General features: G+C 36.7%; 3 protein-coding genes across 3 annotated transcripts; all 3 read right to left on the reverse strand.

Annotated features, from left to right (window-relative positions):
* Positions 1 to 1217: 1217 nt before the first annotated feature.
* On the reverse strand, positions 1218 to 2987 carry hoxc4a (homeobox C4a; the record flags this gene model as incomplete). The annotated part of the gene is made up of 2 exons (XM_079803647.1): positions 2121 to 2987; positions 1218 to 1591 (listed from the first exon to the last, which is right to left on the reverse strand). Exons 1-2 carry the CDS (start codon positions 2551 to 2553, stop codon positions 1218 to 1220), a joined length of 807 nt encoding a protein of 268 aa, XP_079659773.1. The 5' UTR covers positions 2554 to 2987.
* Positions 2988 to 9057: 6070 nt separating this feature from the next.
* hoxc5a (homeobox C5a) lies at positions 9058 to 14050 on the reverse strand (the record flags this gene model as incomplete). Its single annotated transcript, XM_079803649.1, has 2 exons — positions 9058 to 12744; positions 13564 to 14050. The coding sequence occupies 2 exons, from the start codon at positions 14048 to 14050 to the stop codon at positions 12530 to 12532; spliced, it is 702 nt and encodes a 233-aa protein (XP_079659775.1). The 3' UTR covers positions 9058 to 12529.
* Positions 14051 to 16123: 2073 nt separating this feature from the next.
* On the reverse strand, positions 16124 to 17420 carry hoxc6a (homeobox C6a; the record flags this gene model as incomplete). The annotated part of the gene is made up of 2 exons (XM_079803659.1): positions 16124 to 16425; positions 17018 to 17420. The coding sequence occupies 2 exons, from the start codon at positions 17418 to 17420 to the stop codon at positions 16124 to 16126; spliced, it is 705 nt and encodes a 234-aa protein (XP_079659785.1).
* Positions 17421 to 20478: the final 3058 nt, after the last annotated feature.

Genomic DNA, 20478 nt, shown 5'->3' on the forward strand with positions numbered 1-20478 from the left:
ATCTATAAAATAAAACGAATTGGTTGAATTTGTTTGTTAGCTTGATAACGCTTGAAATGAACATTGGAAAGAAACAGTGCAGGGCATTTTTGAATACTGGAATTGATTTTCAGATACATTTTTAGCCATGTTGAAAACAGTAATGAATCTTCTGGAATGAGGAACGATAAGGTCCCTTCTGAAAAGGCCCGAATTATGTTCCACGATAATCGAATAGGTGAGAAAGTGATGTGTACATGACCTATACTAACCTCTACACAAGCCTCACACCTCAAATATGAGAGATAGCGTTGTAGATATTAAAGGTATGGCAGAAATAAAATGGCTAATTCATTTCCTGCATTAAAGAAAGCTGCAAACCCATTCGACACCATGTATTTTTAAATGCACTGAAAACACGATTTTACTTTTGGGCCTATATATTTGACTAACATGAAAGTCTCAGCAGCCCCTGTTAAAAAATATAAATAAAACGTTTCGCTATTTATGCGCGGAAATTGAATCTACATTGCATATTAATAAAAGTCACCCACGCAAGTCTAGGTAAAACTAATAGACACTTACGTTTTATTGACCAATATAATTAGCACAAATACACTAAACTGGTTTTATTGCATCTCACAACAATCTGCTGTTAATAGCCTAAACACAACGCCATCACAACAAAAAACTAAATGATAATTTAAAGTCTTAACCTTTCCATACGACAGATAACCCACAGCATGATTTACTTGTAAAGAAAACAAAGACGTTTAAGAATTTTTTCTATCGATACCCACGATAGTGTTTTTTTTTTTTTTTTTTTTTTCATTTACAGTACAAAAAAACGTACCAGCTCTCTCAAGTGAGAAATAAATAGATTCGTTGTGCACTTCACCTTGGCAGCTGGGCAAAGAAAGGCCCTCAAATAACATTTGAATAAAATGTCCATAACCTGCTTCGTCCAAAACATTTCTCTTGAAAAAAAATAAATAAAATCAAATAAAAAACAAACATCATATTGATTCCGTTTTTAGATAAATTAAACCCTGTTTCGCGTAAAAAATAATCCATAGGTATTCGCAATAATCCATGCTATATAACATGCATTTTATATAACTGTGGACTTAAAGGAACCCCCTTTACGCACAAGATACCTACGAAAACAAAATATATTATATTTTATAAATAATCAGTCATTTGATCTTCCCTTCTCTCCTCTCCTCGAAATAGTTCTCTTATAACCTTGTAATATCCTCGGCACGCTCGGGTCCGGAGAGGTCCTCGGAGGCTGACATGGTGTTAGTGGTGGAAGCTGCCGCCACAACGCCAGCCGCGGAGCTTGTGTTGGACCCGGAGGAAATGCCCGTGGAGGACGAGGATCTGACTTTGGTGTTTGGCAGCCTATGGTCTTTTTTCCACTTCATCCTGCGGTTCTGAAACCAAATTTTGATTTGCCTCTCCGAGAGGACCAAGGAATGAGCAATCTCGATACGTCTTCGCCGTGTTAAATAGCGATTATAGTGGAATTCCTTCTCCAATTCTAAGACTTGCTGGCGAGTGTAAGCAGTTCTAGACCGCTTGGGTTCCGCTCCATTGTAACTAGAGTTCACTGGAAAGAGGAGAAGCAAAGGGACAGGAAGGAAGAAAGAACAGAGTAGAATAGGAAAGAAAATAAAAGAAGCAGCGAGGGAAGGATAGGGTAAACAAGCGTGTCTTTCATTGAGAAATGGTGGCGACAGAGCAAATGAGGGTGGGCTAAAATATCTTAAAGTTAGCTTTCTATAATAAGGCTAAAATCACATTGGACTCAGCACTGAATTATTAATGCAACATTATAAAGCTTAGTTTTTCCTCTGGTCCCAGATCTCCCTCACTCTCTCGCACACTCATAACAAGAGAAGCCACATGGTGATACGACTGCCCAGAGTATACCTCGGCTATAAAATTTATGGTGGGTGTAATTACCAATGCCTAGTCGTAAATCCGCCTCAATTGTGCCATTTCAAAGGCTTCTATCCTATCGTAGCAGAGGCTGGCCAGGGGATGAGTGTAAAAAGGAGTGAGGCAGACGGAGAGAGAGAGTTAGGATGAGGGGCGAGCTTTATAGTGCTTAAGAGAAATACACTCAAGTTGCCTACCGGTGCTGACGTGAATTTTCTTCATCCATGGGTACACAACGGGTTGTTTGGCAGAGGCTGAGCTGTTGGGATGCTCCGGGGTGGCTTGATTGCAGGCGGAGGATGCTGCCGGAGGGGTGGCAGGAGACAGGGGTAACGGTGGGGGCTCACATGAGGCAGATTGCCCTTTTCCGAGCAGGTGCCCCGCGTGAGGAAGTCCATGTCCTCTTTGAGTATCAGGCTCAGGGATGCTTGCACAGTTATACTGACGGTCCTGGTAGCTTGCCCGCGGAGGGTATAACTCCTGGTGGTGATGCTGGTAGCCACTGTCCCTTGCACGGCTGTAATATTCGGGGCTATGTTCGGGAATGTAGCTATTTTGCGAATATTCCTCGCAAGGAGGAAATTTCGGATCGATGTAGTTAGAGTCCATCAAATACGAGCTCATGATCATTAATTTCTGGAGTGGAAAATAATTTTTCTAGCTTTGTCGTTTTTCTGCTCCATAAAGCCCTCCTACTAGCGAGCAACCCTGTAAAGTTACTTTTACCACGTGATACGATGGCCCAATGGCATGGGGCGATGTAGTCCCCGGATAAGGAACCACAGCTTTTGCAAATATACCTTCAATTTTCCGCCATTGTCCGCGAAGTCTCTCAGTCTCTCTATCCCTCTCTCTCTCTCTCTCTCTCTCTCTCTCTCTCTCTCTCTCTCTCTCTCTCTCTCTCTCTCTCTCTCTCTCTCTCTCTCTCTCTCTCTCTCTCTCTCTCTCTTTCCTCTCTCTCCCCCCCTTTCTCGCTCTCTCTCACACACATACACAATGGCCAAATCTTCTCGTATCATACCATAGCACTTAGGGATGTTTCTCAGTTAAATGTGCATGGTTACCTATATGAGTTTCACTACTTACTTTATGTAAATAATATTAATAATAATAGTAATAGTAGTAGTAGTAGGCTAGTTGTTAAATAAAAAAAGTAATCATTTAAACTTCGGTAACGGATCAAATGCTAATAATTACACTACATTATCCAGTTCTATCTTTCCCCGCTTTTTATGCCTAAACGTGCTGGGACATATCTAGGCTATAAGCATATTTTCACATTTCTATTAAGAGCATTTATGATAATGAATATACATTTTCAAGATCATTGGTATGATTCTTATTTGTCGTTAATATATAAAATTAATAGGCCAATGAGAACCAAGAAAAACTACGTTAGAAATTCTATTTTAGAGGGGTTTTTTTATGATTCGACGAACTCAGGGAAAATGTAGCTGGTAGAGAGCAGATTCTGTGTTTTATTAAGATATTAAGACATTGGATGGACTAGGCTACATCATATTTCCGCTTCTAAAATTTTGGCTCAGTATGTTCATGTCTTCCTGTGGCAGTACTATTTTTTTTTAAACTCCTTATGGTAGTAAGCACACGCGACTTTCATGCAAAGTCACGTGGCTCAGACCCAGACGAATACAAACCCAACTTGGCGTTCGTGGCTTTTACGTCGCCCATGTATTCCTGTAGAGACGTATTTGCGATTTTCATGTTTTGGACACAAATTCGGTTCTACAGGGTACATATAGACGACTACTGAGAGGCCTTTCTTCTATTGGAAGTTTAAAGGCAGAATTCAAAGTACAAAATAAGGCAGGTTGTAGGCTATGACCTCGTTACCATCTTGAACAGGGCTGAATCATTTTCTAGGTAAGAGGTTTCTGCCTGGCATCTTCAATATTTAGTCAGAATTAATATCTAGGGTCAGAAGTGGGAATAAGTAAAACAAAAAGTAGGCTATTATTTGTTTGTTATTATTAAAAAATGCACAAAAGGAAGCAAATGTATTATGTTCGATTCTTTTATAAATCATTTTTAAAATATTTTAATTATTTTTCAATTGCTCGTAAAAAAATATGGCAACACATCTGAGGTTATAAGATTTAATACTTAGTAGTGAGACCAACACAACATTTTTAAGACAGATTTGGAAATGCTTTATTAATTTGTTAGTTTGTTTGTTTATTTATTTGTTTGTTTATTGTTTGTTTGAAAACTTAATTTAAGCCTTTTCAATTAAATAACATTCGTACACACAACAAACAAATAGTTCCATTCAACAAAAAATATTTACGTTACAACAGAATTAATTTCAGAAGAATTACTTTATTCGTTGAGGTTAAATGTGTTTTGACGTGTTCTGCCTTTTTTCTTATTTTTCATATCATCCCTAAACACTCCAATAGGCTGAGTAAATGAAACAGAATGCATAAAAGAAAGAGTGAGTGGGCATGAGAGGGACAAACGAGAAATAATTTTACTATCCAATTCTATTAAATCTCGAAAAGGAGCACCCACTTGAATATTCCGTCTCAAACATGTTGTGCACAAAGCGGACACGTGACAGCACTGATGAAAAATAAGTTTCTTTTGTTCCTTGGGGTTTATTGTGCACGTTATTACCATATGACCGCCCGGTAACCTGCAAGACCGTGCCCTGAATTTCTCTCTCCAGTTTAGCTATCTAAACGGGAACAGATACGAAATAAACAAGAATATGAACAAAGCAAAGTGGAAAACAGCTAAGTAAAGAAAGCAAAAACTTTTTAAGGAATCATATAGGCTATATATAGCCTAAGCAACAGAGCCCGTTTTCAAATCCAATTTTCAAACCAGCAGAAAAAAATAAGATTTCCCCTCTTAAATATAACAAAACCAAACAAACCGACAGGGCATAACTCTTTAACAAACGAAATCCTATGAAACAGCCGGTTTGCCTTATCTCAAGGCTTTTATTTTACTTCGAGACCCTACAGATGCGATAGGGATTTTTTGTCCACCCCCACCAGCCTGAAAACGCCCCCATCCACCCACTCGGCACTGCTCTAGTGTTGCGGACGCATTTTAATATTAGTTAGACAGCCTGACCCGCATTTCACCCCTCGCGTTCGACTCGTTCCAATAGTTCACTGCCAAGGAGTTATTGATGAGCGAAAAGCGATGAATTCCCTCTGCACATAAATGGCCTCGGATCCTGCACCAGCTCAATAACTAGTTATAATGTAGAGACTTCCAAAAAGCTATAACCGCCGGCGAATTTGCTTGATGATTCATTTGTATAGGTGAATCCCCCCAGAGATAGATAGATAGATAGATAGATAGATAGATAGATAGATAGATAGATAGATCGATAGATAGATAGATAGATAGATAGATAGATAGATAGATAGATAGATAGATAGATAGATAGATAGATAGATAGATAGATAGGCCTACTAGAAAAGGTTTGACTAGAAAATTCTACAAGTAAAGAAGGTGGGATTGGATATGTCAGCTGTCCATAACCAGTAGCCTATATATTGTTTGTGTGCTTGAAACGAATAACATTTAAGCCTATATGATACTTAATGTATGCCCTTTGCAGTAATTTTGAAGTAATTCATTTTTTCAAATATCGCCTAAGCTGTTCTACAATATAAAAAGGACAAGGCCTTTCTAATTGTACATACTATTTTCTCTTTTGCGCTCTTACATATTTAACGTCTGATTTAAGCTTGTTATATATATGTACCCTTGATTATTTACGTTTTATTTGTCCAAGAATCATGTGATTTAACAGTATTGATAATTTTTTTAAGGTACGCATCAATTTTTGTTCGCAAAGCTTATGTGTTTTTTATACATAATTTTTATATGCTTTATATTTATTAATACTTTTATATCAATCAACCCTTAAAATGTTTAAAACAGTGAGGTGAGCTGGGTTACACATACCATTTTGTATTTTAATGCAGATGTAGTTAATTATTTGTATTTTAATTTATATAAAAAAGATGCAGTGAGATTACAGTTGACAACTTGTTTATGCAATTAAATAGTATTTATCTTCTATGAAATTATTTTTTCTTGTAGCCTATACCATATAAGTCTACATGGCTGTATTATAAAAAAAGATATATAAAAAGAGCTTATTGGCCCCACAACAAACAGCTTTAGCACAATACACTTCCTTGCCTCGAACACATGAGCATGTGCTCTAGTTGTTCGCCGCTATTGTCAGGGAACACTGCCCTCTGTGTTTATACGCAGCGAAACAAGGTGGGACAAGAATATTACAGCTGGAACAAAAAAATAACGGTAGACTTACCAGTACAACGATGAGGTCCTCCTTGCCCTCGCGTTCATAGTTTCCCCATGCGCTAAAAAGAAAGAAAGCCATTTAGAAAATAAAAACAAATAAAAACGTATCTTCCCAGGCATGTAGGGATATCCCATTTAACAAAATAAAGGGTTTGATATATGGTGATGCATATCAAGCACTCTTTCAATATCCTGAAAATAAATATCAATATATCAATGAATATCCTAAGTTTATGTAGTCAGTTAAACAAATATCACAAATATCTAAAAATTCATAAATATTATAATAATCCTGTAATAATCTGTCAGTTACATTTCAATTCTTTGCTGTTAATTATGTTTTAATGTTTTTAGTACAACTTCTCTTTGTCTCTCATTGAGGTTGAACTGTCCAAAGGCATGATCCTTTAAAGTAGGACAAGGCTATGTATTTAGCACAGGTTATTTTCAGAACTATTTCCTTGATGAATGTAGTTATTTTTGCAACAATGGAGGACCTAAAATGAGTTCCTACTTGGCCAGGTTAACATGGCAATTCAGGATTGTTCAAAAAAAGAATGTGGTATGTTTGCTTCTTTCCGGTTTACAGCCTTAGAGTTTGCATATGTGCATACTGTGAATTCACAGTGTTGGGCCACTGTTTGTCATTGAGATTAATGGCAAAAACAAATTAACCTGAATATTAACATTAATACTGAAGCAAGGAAAACATTTAAGAATAATTTAATTAAATAATGTATGGTGATATTATTTACGCTACACAGAAAGAGAAACATAATATGTATACATATATATACTCAGTTCTACAATTATCCGTGCTCAACACTGGAGTACATCTAAACACTCTATGGTATAATTTCAAACAAATATAAACTGTGTTCAGTCAAAAACTGTAATTCTTGGATTACAGTCAAAATATTCTCTATTACACACCATTGTTTCATTGTGGCAAATGCAGCAGTTGTTGTCAGGACTATCCATTTTCTTAATAAATCATAATCATGACATGGGTTTATTAAGATCCACTAGTCCAAATACCAATTGCCATTGTTGTTGTTTTTTTTGTTTAGTTTTTTTTTCATTCATTCACCTCATCCATTACTGAATGAAGAATTTTGTCCACATATGAATAACGGTTCTGTCTTGGATTTTTTAAATGATTGTCCAAACAGGAACTTCTACAAATAGAATGTGGATTGTTAACAGAGGCTATTCTAGCATCAAAAGCATGTCCTTGCATTGCTTTGTCATTTTCAACTCTGTATCATTTACTCCTTCTTTGAAGGAAATTACTGCCATGTTCCTTGTATGGCCAGTCAATTAGTAATCTGGTAAATGACAAAAGAATATGTTGAACCCAATGTAACCTGCACTCAGAGAGAAGAAAACAGAGGAATATAAAACTATTGCCCCCTATTGGCAGTTAATGTTTTTGACTCTGTATTCAAATATTTTTAATGATAAAATTAAAGGATGCACATATTGGCTAAAATGATTAAAAAGTTAAAATTATTCTTAATTATAAATGCCAACAACAAATTAATTTGAATTTGCTGTTTACCATCCCTCAGGTACATCAATTGTTATTAAATAAATCTCTTAAATAAGTGGACATTTACTGAAAGTGTTTTAATAGCGAATGTGATGTTGGTTGTACCACAGTGCAAACCACATGACCCATTTATTCTCTCAATGACTAACCAATTTCCAACATCCCACAAAAATGTTACAACATAAAATGGTGTAAATGTAACATTATACTGATTATTATGTCAGCATATACAGTAAGGAATATTATCAACCTTGAGTGATTAAAACCCACACCTGCTCTGAGCCAAAATGGTACCAACAGGTATCATCTATACACTTCTGCTTTGATGTGATATAACCTGTGAAGTACATTCATAATATGGTGTCATTGTCAGTTTTGTTGTTCTTCTAATAATAATGCACATAAATAATGAACACAAATAAACAGAACATAATTTGAGAAAAGCTGTAAAAAAAAAAAAAACTTAAAAAAAAATGATTCTAGTTATTGGATGGAGTGAACTTTCTGATTTCTGGGATAAAGAATGGACATTGATTTATTTTATATTTGTTTTATTGTATAAAAATGGATTGTGTGATTGCATGACTGAACTAAAATGTATTATTTTAAGTGCTGTGTAACATTCTATATTATGAGCGTTTATACATTTGTGTATAACTCACAACAGTAATTATTGATTACGGGAAATTAATTGGTTTAGCCAATGTTTATGTTAGATTATCACATAAGATACATTTAGACTACACTTAGTGCTTGTATAAGGAAGTCAGCAGTTTGCCAACTTAACACTAACTGGTGTTACTGTTTTGATATCTGCTAAAACTGTCCTCCCACTTTTCTTTATTAAAAAAACAAAACAAAACAAAACAAAAAAGCATTTCTTAAACAGTAGGCCTGGAGGAAAGAACTTTGGCAAGCCATGGAATTCACAACTCAGCGGTATTTGCAACAGACACAGCCTTACAAGACAGAACCAGTGAAATAGGTCTTTACTTTACACTCTATTGATTTCTACAAATGTTTGGACGCCACAAATTGCAGTGACTGAGCAAACTGGGCAAAGCTGTTTTGTGAAATATTTGAAAATCTATCATATCTTATCATATTAACATCTCAGAGTAATGTTATGTCATGTCATGTCATTCTGTTTTTTTCACTTTCTGCTAAAATAAAGGCATTTGAAAGGCATTTGAAGGATGTTGTGTTGTTTAACAAAACAGGGTACACAGAATTGAAATGGTTAAAGACAAAATTATAGCACATCAATTGCAATACACAGTTTGCTTTATTAAAACTCTTGAGAGTTTGTAATGAAAGCCATCTTACAACTGGAAACAAAGGTATTTTTTCTCAACTGAATTGCAAAAAATACTACATTTCAGACCCTTATAAAACAGACAGTTGTATTTGTATCTGCAACTCAAATGTATTTTCATTCAACTAAAACAAATCACTATAACTGTTTGGGAGGTCAATAACCTTTCATTCAGTTTTTTTCTTCATAATTATTTTTGGACACATGCATTACCATTGCACAGTAAAAGGGCTTGGATTAGTTCATAATGCCAAACTGAGGCATTGGTTCTTTTAATTTGAAATGACTCTCAGAATATACCACAGGCCTTCACTAAATAGAAACAGAGTAGTATGATGATGGCGGTGGAGTTCCTGTTCAGCCAAGATCGCTGTGCACAGATTAAAGAGAACATTGTGGATGAACAGACTCTGACTTATTCTGTTTCCAAGCACAACATCATAAAGTAAGATATGGCTTAAACTTTTCATACCATGATTATAATGGTCAAGTAGAGCCTCATCTGTCAAATAAAGACCACTGAATATCCGGTGTTGAAAACTGACAAATAACAATGGTAAAAAATAATAATAATTTGCTTTGTATAAAATGTATACTTTTTCATGGGACTGAACCATTGCGAGTCATTTCAGTTATGTTTTTTTGCTGTTTAGTTAATCATGGGACTCTTCATCCACATTGCCCTGTACATGACCCCACCACACAACACCACATCTTCTCTGCCCTGCACATGACCCCACATTATGTCCGATCTAAAGATCTATGTTCTGCGCTCTCATCTGCAAACCAATACAAGATCACTTAGCTTCTCAGTCCTTCACCGTCACTTTTACCACAACATACACATCTTATACATTTTAAACCAGTATTTTGATATACGCACATACTACAACCCATATAGCTATTTAAGTGAATATTAATTACGCTCCAAGCCAAAGGTCTGCACACATGCACAATGCTTTTAAGATGCTTTTGAATACATATGAGTCATGATATACACAATTAGATTTGAAGCTGCTGCCAGAACAATAATTCTAGACTTTGAAATTGATAAAAACTGAACAGATGAGGACACATTTGCGCACCACTTGACACAATTTCTCCATGAACTATTGAATTACACCCTTGATTAATTCCCGAGGGTGTTGCGGAGGAAAGTACATATTTAATTAAAAGGAGGAAAACAAGATTATTAACTTACTGCAACCGCCTGGGATCCATTTGGGAGAGTCGAACTTCTACAGACCCTGACGCGAGTAACCCGCACTAACAGGCTCTAAGCCGTTCTCTCAGAGATAAGACTAGCCAACAGCTGCGATTACGGACAGTTAACATTATATATGATGTAAATATATTGAGGGTTTGTCAGGTCTTGCAGGCCATAAAACCCACTTTAATGACCCCACGTGCTCTCCCTGCACCACTCACTGGTCCTGCTTTGGGCAATTGGCATAAATAACCCTCAAAACTTCAAAATACGTGGCAAGAGAGCTAAAAAGAGGGGTTTGTGTAAAAAGCAACATAGTAACCACAGTAACTCGCAATGTGGTCAAGATAGCGAGTGTAGAAATTGAAAGAAGCATGGAAATTTACATTGAATCTCCAATATAGGTGAGTGAGACGATTCTAAAATGAGAGCACTTTTGAAACAGTAGTATATAAATTGACTAGCTGACTATTTTTATTTTCACCTTAGTGTGTGTATATAATGTTAGCATTCATAAACTTCAGAAACATGGAGATTAAAATGTTCGGTGGCATTTCAAATAGAATAGGCTACATCGAGAGCGCCAAGAAGGCATGCATTAAGAACAACTATATCATATGTCAAACCAACAGTAAAGCGTAAACAAGTCAGTCGAAAATTAGCATTTTGTTCACGAGTCAACACTCGTAGCCTATGTCCTTTGTTTGACATGGGCCTGGATTATGTGGTTTCCGCACATATGGGTGGCTAACATCATGTCTCATTATCTAAATGACAAATTTCAACAATAAGGTTTCGTCTTTAAGTATATATGCTTTACACGCAGGTCGAACGGTTTAGTATCATATTTCGAATGCATTTTCGAAAAAACGCGTATGTATAATTTAGTATCACGCAGTATTTAATTAAATGTGCAAACTAGCTTATTGTTTTTAAGGGTTTTGTACACCAAAACGTCCCTTTGAATGTTTGTGTAAACTTCCGCCGATTTGTTAAATAAGGAAACAGTTGTCAGTGTCTGATGGGCGAGAGGAAGTGCTGTAAAAGTTTATTGGGGTCATAAAGTTTTATGTGCCTCCGTTTAAGGGCTACTGTAAATAAGTGACCAGAGCGTTAAAGTTCAATCATGTCTCATCACTGAAAGTGCACACATGCACACTTGGTCCTCGATTAATACACGGATATTTTACCAAAATCTTATTTCGCGCAGAACGTTTTCTTCTCTTGCACGAGCCATCAAACGGGCCTTGAATGCAAAATTGCATTGGCCTATGTGTAAAGAAATACTATTTTGATCAATGTAGTTTATTTACAATTAAACCACATTGGAGGACAGTGCTTTTATCCCAGAGGTGACAAAACGTTCTGATATGTTTGGCAATCTTGACTGGAAAAGTATCGTTGTGGCTTAACAATGAAACTTCGAAAACAAACGGTTAGAATCCAAAAATAATGGATCATACAAATGCGGTTCACACAAAAGTAGGTCGTGTATTTGTATGGTATGAGAGGTGTCAACAAGCCACTCCTTACAGTCGTTACAGAATGCATATAGAATAATCAAGAGGGTGTACAGAAAGAAATACCAAGGTACCTGCCTGTAAAATTAGCCCAAAAACATATTCCATTAAAGAGCAAAATGTTCTGATTGCACAGTATTTCAGTAGACATAATCCTCAAGATTAAATTACCATTTGGCTGCTGGCTGACAGACAACATGATAGACAGGGTTTAATATGACACTACATTTGTTGCATTATTATCATGGTGTGGTTTACCATCCTTGTTTGGTATTATAGATGTATTTACGACAGAAAGTACAATGGATAAAAAAAAGACAAGTTCCATTAAAATTCAATATGCAATGGAGAGATTGATGAATGTTCAAGCAAAGCACCACATTATTTGCACTTACATTTAAGTGTCAACGTAACTGGATGCAGGCCTTGGTATATGGTTATTGATACAAGTGATTTTAGTAAAGCATATTCAAATAAAGTTTAAGCTTATACATTATTCAAATAACCACCTCCCGGGAGGGAGCACTATCAATAAATATCGAAAATATGGACATATTCACATAACAACATGATATTGTAGACAAATGAAAGACATCAACTGCTGTCAACAACAAAATACATTTTTAAATCCTTTGTTGTTTCAGTTAGCACTGCCTTTATTTTCAGGCTGTTTCAAATGAAGCATGGCAGCACATTATTTAAAGTCCTCCTTTCACTTTCAACTTTGAGTCCTTCTTCCACTTCATGCGACGGTTCTGGAACCAAATTTTAATTTGCCGCTCGTTCAAGCAGAGGTTATTGGCAATCTCGATACGTCTGCGACGTGTGAGGTATCGGTTGAAATGGAACTCTTTCTCCAACTCCAGAGTCTGGTACCGGGTGTAACTGGTTCGTGACCTTTTACCGTCAGATTCTGAGGTGGCATCAGAAAGATATTTGGTTACCTATATGTAAAAATGTATCGACTGTCGTCCTCATGCATATTACTATGAAATTTATTTTCATAATCACTGATGAAGTTGCCACCAAACACAATCAATAAAATGCAATATGGATACATCAAGCATTAAGAAATCCAAAATGAAAACAGTGGACAGGTGATGTGTCGCTAATATTTATTTATTCTGAAATTAGAAAGTGTCATGCACAAAAATAACACAAACGTGATGAAACAGAATAATCATAAATGTGTGAAGGCCACGAGCTTCCTAACATGCCCTGACCCACAAAATAAAGAAATAAATAAAAAGACACTGCCTCACTACTTAGAGGATACAGATTGACATTATACTTTTGTACTTTGCTTTACTACTCCAGCGGTGCAGAGTGCAAACATGAGTAGCCATACTGCCAGATTATGTATGTGCATGCAAAGATTCGCTTGAAATCCCACTTTACTTGAATAACATGTAAACTCCCTTTAATGCTTAAAGCACGAAACAATACGTAAATTTATATGTAATCATTTTTTTGTGTTGCTTTTCTTAACCAATTATTTCTCCATAAATTTGACCGGAGATCACCTCTTCACAGTAACAGGACAGGTTTACGAGCAATAGATGCCTTTGTCATAAAATTTACGGCCGCTAGTTTTATTATTTCCTGCGTTTGGCCTATAAAACTCAAGAGGAAAAATATGGAGCGACAAAACGTAGGAAGGAGATGCAATGACGAGGATGAGATGCGTGCAGTTTCCCCTCTCTTCTAAAACAAACTTTAAACGTAACTTTACCGTGGCTCATGTGTAGCTTTGTCATCCACGGATATATCTGCGGCTGCGACTGGTTCTGACGCTGAGTCGAGTTAGTTTGTTGCTTTATCGCTGAAGTAGTCTCCATTTTGATATCGTCTGTGCGGCTCTTGCCGCTGGGCTTCTCCATAACTTCCATATTCCCCTCGGCTTTTTGGCTCAACAGTCCGTGACTGAGGGGGTTGTACCCGTGAGAGCTTACAAAGCTACGAGAGCCCAGAGCTGAACAGGACTGTGTTCGCTGGACTGCTGCACTGGTCCTTGCACGGTCGGTTGTGTTTATCGCCTCCCGTCTCAAAGAGTTGGAGGGGATTTGAGAACTGAAGGATCCGCCGAGATCAAGTCCTTCGTACGCGTAATTGGACTGGTGGAACTCAGAGTGAGCTCCATAGTTGCCAAAAGTGTGCATTCTACAAGAGGAGGCGTCTTGCGTTTGCTTAGAAAAAGACTTTCCAACGTATGAGCTCATTCTATATCCAAAACAATATCGTAACCTTAGAGAGAGTCACAAAAAGCACCCGGTCGCAGCAGAGATTGAACCAGCTAATAAAGTATACATAAGTTGTTTAGAAGTTTTATTTGTTTATTGGACTTTATTTGTATTTCTAGAGGACGTTAGGCTTGTCCTAAAAAAAGAGCAGGATTTATAGGTGGAGGAAATCATTTCCTTTTTTTTCTCGATACGACGTGTAATGCCCAAATATGGAATGTTTAAATAGAATCACGTGCAGCTCCTGGCCAGTCATAAATTGGCTTGATCCCCAGGAGGTTATTGATAGACAGTGAAACGTGTCCGATAACTTCTCGGTATGGAAATCATCTAAGGGTCTGGGCTAAAAAGGGCGAGACCGTTAGACAAGAGCGTCATCTGGCGTCTAATACTGGACAAAGCGGCCTTACACACACACACACACACACACACACACACACACACACACACACACACACACACACACACACACACACACACACACACACACACACACACACACACACACACACACACACACACACACACACACACACACACACACACACACACACACACACACAATGCGATACGATGTTATGACAAATCAAATGTCAAGGCGATATCAATAGAATATGGAGTACACGATTATCACATTAGTTATATATGTGTGTATCTCTTGTTTCACAGTAATGGTTTCTGATTATTTCGTGTGTGTTGTTTTTTAAAGTTTTTTTTCTTTTGCGAAATGGATCCCCATTATGATCATATATTACTCTTAATTGCGTCAATGTAGTAGCTATACATATATGTGCGGCATCCCAAAACCTGATTTAGCGTTGTGCCACTATATATGCAAGGCAAACGTGGTTAGAAGAGTTTTGTCAATCAATTATTGCCGCTGTCATGAAATAGGCTATGCTTTATTTTTTGAATGAAACGTCTCAAAGTCATCAAATACTTTAGTCATTAGGTATTAACAATAATTAGGTTGCATTATTCCATTTAAATAATTGGGTGAGTTAATTGGAGTACACTTGAACGATACACCAAACTCCAATGTAACCGTGCATTTAATTTGGATTTGAATTGCTCACAAACTCCCAAAAATAATGTAGGCCTAAATAAAAGTTCGTAAATAAAAGCTTCTTCAACACGAAGAATAAAAGTTTTATAAGTCTTATAAGATTATTCTCAAACCCTTTATGATGCGAAGAGCGCAAAACTGGAGTCAAAATTAAGACAATACAGGTTTTTGTTTTCAAGAATTTTATTAAATAATACACAGTTTACACAAACAATATAATTGCGTACCAAGGTATATGCTTGTTTTCATATTGGTGTGATTCTCACTTTAAGACAAGTTTATATGCACACAACTACAAGTATGATGAAATGTATTTTTTGAAATACTCTCGATAACTAATGTGCCAGTACAGCGGCATTTTGAACAACAGAACACTGACGGGGCAAAAGCAATATTAACAAAAAGAAACAAAACAAAGCAAAATAAAATGTATTAAGGATTTAGGTAGTATAGTTCATCCCGTCAGTGTTTGTTTCATTGTACAAATATGCATCCACAAAAAAACTGAATGTGCATATAAGAAGTTTCCTTCACTTCTGGAATGCTTAGGGTACAGTTTAGAGGCTTAATAGTTTGGAGACGTAGCCTACTGATCAAATTCGAATACATTTTCATCTAATGTAATTTTCTACTAGCCTATAGCAACATGATAATACTAGAACCACACAAATATTTCAGCTGTGGCATTGTCATCACGCAGCCAATAAGGAGCTATTTTCAATACAAAGAGAAGTGAATTGCTTTATGGTGGATAACATGTGCGTCTTTCTCTCTCTTAATCTCTCCATTTGCTTCTACGTGTGTATATGTTAGTGGTGTGGTGGTTGTAGTAGAGCTTGTGTATGGTGTTCAGGTCGGAGGAGGAGGAGGAGGGGGCAGTCAAAAGGAATAGCAGAGTATACAGTCCATGCATTAATATTTGCAAATTCTCCGTTTAGGTAGTTACGTTGCAGTTAACAGGCGTTCGAGAACGACACATGGACTTCCTAATCTTTTTTTTTAGCTTCCTCGGTTTCCTCCTCGGTCTCCTTCTCGGTGTCTTGAGGAGTACCCGTTGATTCGGTCCCCGGTACAGTAGAAGTTAGATTGGTCTCTTTCTTCCATTTCATGCGCCTATTCTGGAACCAGATTTTGATTTGGCGCTCGGTTAGACACAGAGCGTTGGCGATCTCGATGCGTCTGCGTCTGGTTAAATACCGATTGAAGTGAAATTCTTTTTCCAGTTCCAACGTTTGGTATCTGGAGTAAATCTGGCGACCTCTTCTTCTGTCTGACCCGTACCCAACTCCTGTTGTGGGGGAAAGTGAAAATATATTTAAACACAGATTACAGATTTACACAGATACATTCTTAATCAAATGCTAAATAAAACACACGTTTGGGATTCTGGTGGAATAAATCACTTAGTGCAATTTTTACAAGGTAACTAATATAACAATTTGACAAAAGAATGTAGCCTAGCCTATATACGCAGCATTTAACCCATATTACAGTCAAAGCAATGCGAAACTTGTTTCGAATTTTTGAGTGTTTCTCAAACATTTCTTTCAACCAACTTTGCTATCGTGTGTTTTCGGACGAGTTGAGGCACATTTTTAACATAGTAGTGCATGCTCTTAAAATGGTTCAAAATGTACCTTTCGTTGTATATTTTTCTAACGCGCTCACACTTATTGCACAAGTTTTTGAAATAATTTTGGCACTCGAGTATTAAAGGAGGTAGCCAAATGGGATTCCCTCTCTGGAAAAGGGGGCTTTTATAGTCTGATGATTTAGTAGTGGTTTATGGGGCCATAAAATGTAGCTACTCTGTTGATAGGACGTATCGTAAAACAGACCAATTCCACCAGGGTATGTCCCAAGTCGCTGTAAAAACTCACCGCTGTGCGAGTTCATGCGCTGCATCCACGGGTAGATCTGAATGTTGTTCCCTTTCTGTTCCTGTGCTCCTGCACGAGCTTGTTCCAGGTTGTACTCCTGGGCAACGTGGCTCTGCGCACTGAGTCCCATACTAGTTTGCCTGCAACTGGGAAGCACGTCCTTATCTTGAAGAAACACGTTAGATCCATACTCGTACGGTCCTCGACTTGATCCAAACACAACGTTATCTTGAGGTGAATAGAAAGGGGACGCATAAATCCGGTTTTGGGTCACTGTTGTGCCATACGACGAAAAATGTCTGACTGAATCATATGTGGTCGTGTTCAGTGGCATGTTGGGCAAAACCTCTTGCCCACCAGATAAATGGCACGAGAGCGACGGGTTCGCGAAATACGAATTCATACCTTTCCTATCGCCCTCTCATCAACTCACCCTCCTATCTTATTTCCCCTCTCTTAATCTCACACTTTCTTTCTTTGTGCTATGGGGTCTGCTTCCTTCTGTCACACACACACACACACACGTCTCCCGCCTGCTTTCCTAACTCTCTTTCAAATGAACTTCAGAAGGATTTCAATAATATTAATTTCCAGTCTCCGGTTAAGACGCGCAAAGCAAGTGTTATAGCCAAGGCTTGGCTCATGGAAGGACAATATGACAGCGTCACCTGACCACTTTCAGCCAATTGAATGCGCTGTGTACGGAGGAATATCGAGCTTGTAGCTTCTAATCCTTGTGGCTTCAGTTGATAAAGTTTAAGTAAACACACACACAAATACAGAATACGCACTCATACGAACAATAAATTACGTCTTTTTGTGCATTAATCAGCGAGTTAATCTGTTCTATATAAAGCTTCTCCACGTGTATTGTGAAGGTAAATCTAGACTTATCCTGGTGAATCATGCATTTTACAATGAGCTAATTTTCATCTCAGGAAATTACCTGGAAGATGGGTTTTAACAGTTGCTTACTGTCGTTGACGTAGACTTAATGTCCTATATTTTTATATCTTATAATATGACAATAGGCTACTAATCATAACTATATTGTCTTCTTGGCGCGGCAACTTTATAAGCTAATTTATTATAATTACTGGGTAGATTAACAAAATTGTAACCATTACAATTACATTTATATAACTCTTTGTTTTAAATAAGAAAATGGCCAATGGCTATCTTCACGCGTTATCTACGCCGATTTAGTTTACTCTCCTTTTAAAGACGCATTTCACAATTTAATAAAAAAAAATTGTGAATATACACAATTTAAATCATATTAATAGACATATTCACTGCACTATCGTCAGTCACCAAGTTAAAGGACCACACTATTCTTTTGTTATTCAGTAAATATCTCCCTATAACGTTTGTTTCTCTATCTCTATTTCCTCGGGCTTTCATTGCGCTGAAGGGGAAACGTCTGTTCTTTTCCTTTCCCCATTTGTAATGTATTGATAATTTCAATGGTAAAAAGAACCTGAGTAAGGAGGGGGGAAGGGGCATCTTACTAAAGAATGCGTCAAACGCGCCTTGGTGCCATAAAAGTCACAAACCCAACTGAGGACTTCCAGCTCTGAAGCAATTACCCCTTTGAATGTATGGGGGCTGTGCAGCGAGTCTCTTATCTTGTGGACAGAAAGCTGCTAGTGTTTTTAGCATTTAACTTTCTTGTGTATGCAGAATGATTATGAATAAAAAAGAATGCTATATGAGACATCTTTACAGAACTAGTAGCTACTTTGTTGACTGTATTAATTTAATTATAAGGATAAAATTCATATGAAACTTTTCAGAATTTCTTACATTTGCCAAAAATATTACCAATACACATATATGTCTGACTTTTTCCCTTTATTAAATACTTGCAGCTATATTAATGGAATTGTCAATTTATATATTCTCATGTTTAAAGAATCAGTAGTGGGAAAAGGACTAGTTTTAACCGAAGGGTTAGGGTATGCTTCATGACATTAATGCAGGCCACATGACGGAACGTGTGAGGCCAAAAACAGTGGTTTAGAAAGAGGTGCGCAAAACACGAGATTGACAGAACAGTAAAATTTACTTCCAGACCGACAGTGAGAAAAGGCATTTAACAGCTATAAAGTAGGCTAATCTGCTTAACGATTGATTAAATGCATACAATTTTTCTTTGTATTCTGAAGTAACTATAAAACCGGGTTTAATCAACATTAAGGATTAATGTTTTTGATGGCTTGTCATATTTTGGACAATATTTGAGATTGACAAAATGTAAGTCTACTAGGCATAGGCTATCTATGCTAGGAATATCTAAACATCAATATGGTAAGTGCAATTTAATACGTTTTCGGCTACGAATATGATTAATTATCTTCCGAGGTTAATTCATTGACGTTTATACCACTAATAATAATAGGCCTAATAGTAGTAGTAGTAGTAGTAGTTTTAACCGCTCTGCAATAAAAGTAATAAAAACACGAATGATATGCCACTAAATTAATACAATAAATAGTAGTAGGCTATATATATATATGGCGGTGTGAAACTTAGCCTAACGCATTACTTTTAATTTATACAATATTACACAATGTATATTGTGAAAAGAAACTAATAAAAGTAATATATAGCAGTAATAAAACTATATTTATTGCGTGAAAAGCGTGCGCACACGTTTTACCATATTTCTTTCATAGCCTATTTTAGATTGTGGAAATTGAGTTGCCAGTTCAAATATATGAAATTTTATATTTTCACAGGAATAATTATATTTTCAATTACATTTAGAAATATATATATATATATATATATATATATATATATATATATATATATATATATATATATATATATATATATATATATATATATATATATATATATATATATATCAATGACATGTTTATTAAGCTTGTAGGCTATGCCACTGGATAAGCTAAACTATTTAGAAACAGGAAAGCGCGATGCTGAAAACAAATCAGAGATGCATTGGCAATTCCTAAATCATTTAATTGTTTTCGATAGGCTATCTTACGTGTAGTTTGGCGGAATTGAGATCACATTCTAAGATGTAGGTATAGGCCTATCTATATATCTGACTCTTTGATGTTCAATATTGCTCCAACGACTTTGAACTGAAAGCCTTTGATGGGAGATTTTTAATATCGTGATCTATTTTACAGCATCAGTCTTGTGAATGAAGTAGCGAGTAAAACACACCACACTCAGTCTGCAGTTGGTATGTTGATGTGACTGGAGAGAAAGAGCTTTAAGTGTTTTATTGCAGCCCTTAAGACAAATCGCACGGTTGTGTTTTAGCGTTTGAAGAGGCAATAAATAGACATCCCGTTTGGCCTGTATTCTCTTTACACTCGACGAAACTACGCACTAACGTCCGCCAAAATCGTCCTTATTCTAATACGTAATTTACGTGATATGATGATCTGGAAAAAGGCAAGCTATGCACATCCTAACTGTGC

Source organism: Gobio gobio (assembly GCF_949357685.1).
Source record: "Gobio gobio genome assembly, chromosome: 21".
Taxonomy (NCBI): Eukaryota; Metazoa; Chordata; class Actinopteri; order Cypriniformes; family Gobionidae; genus Gobio; species Gobio gobio.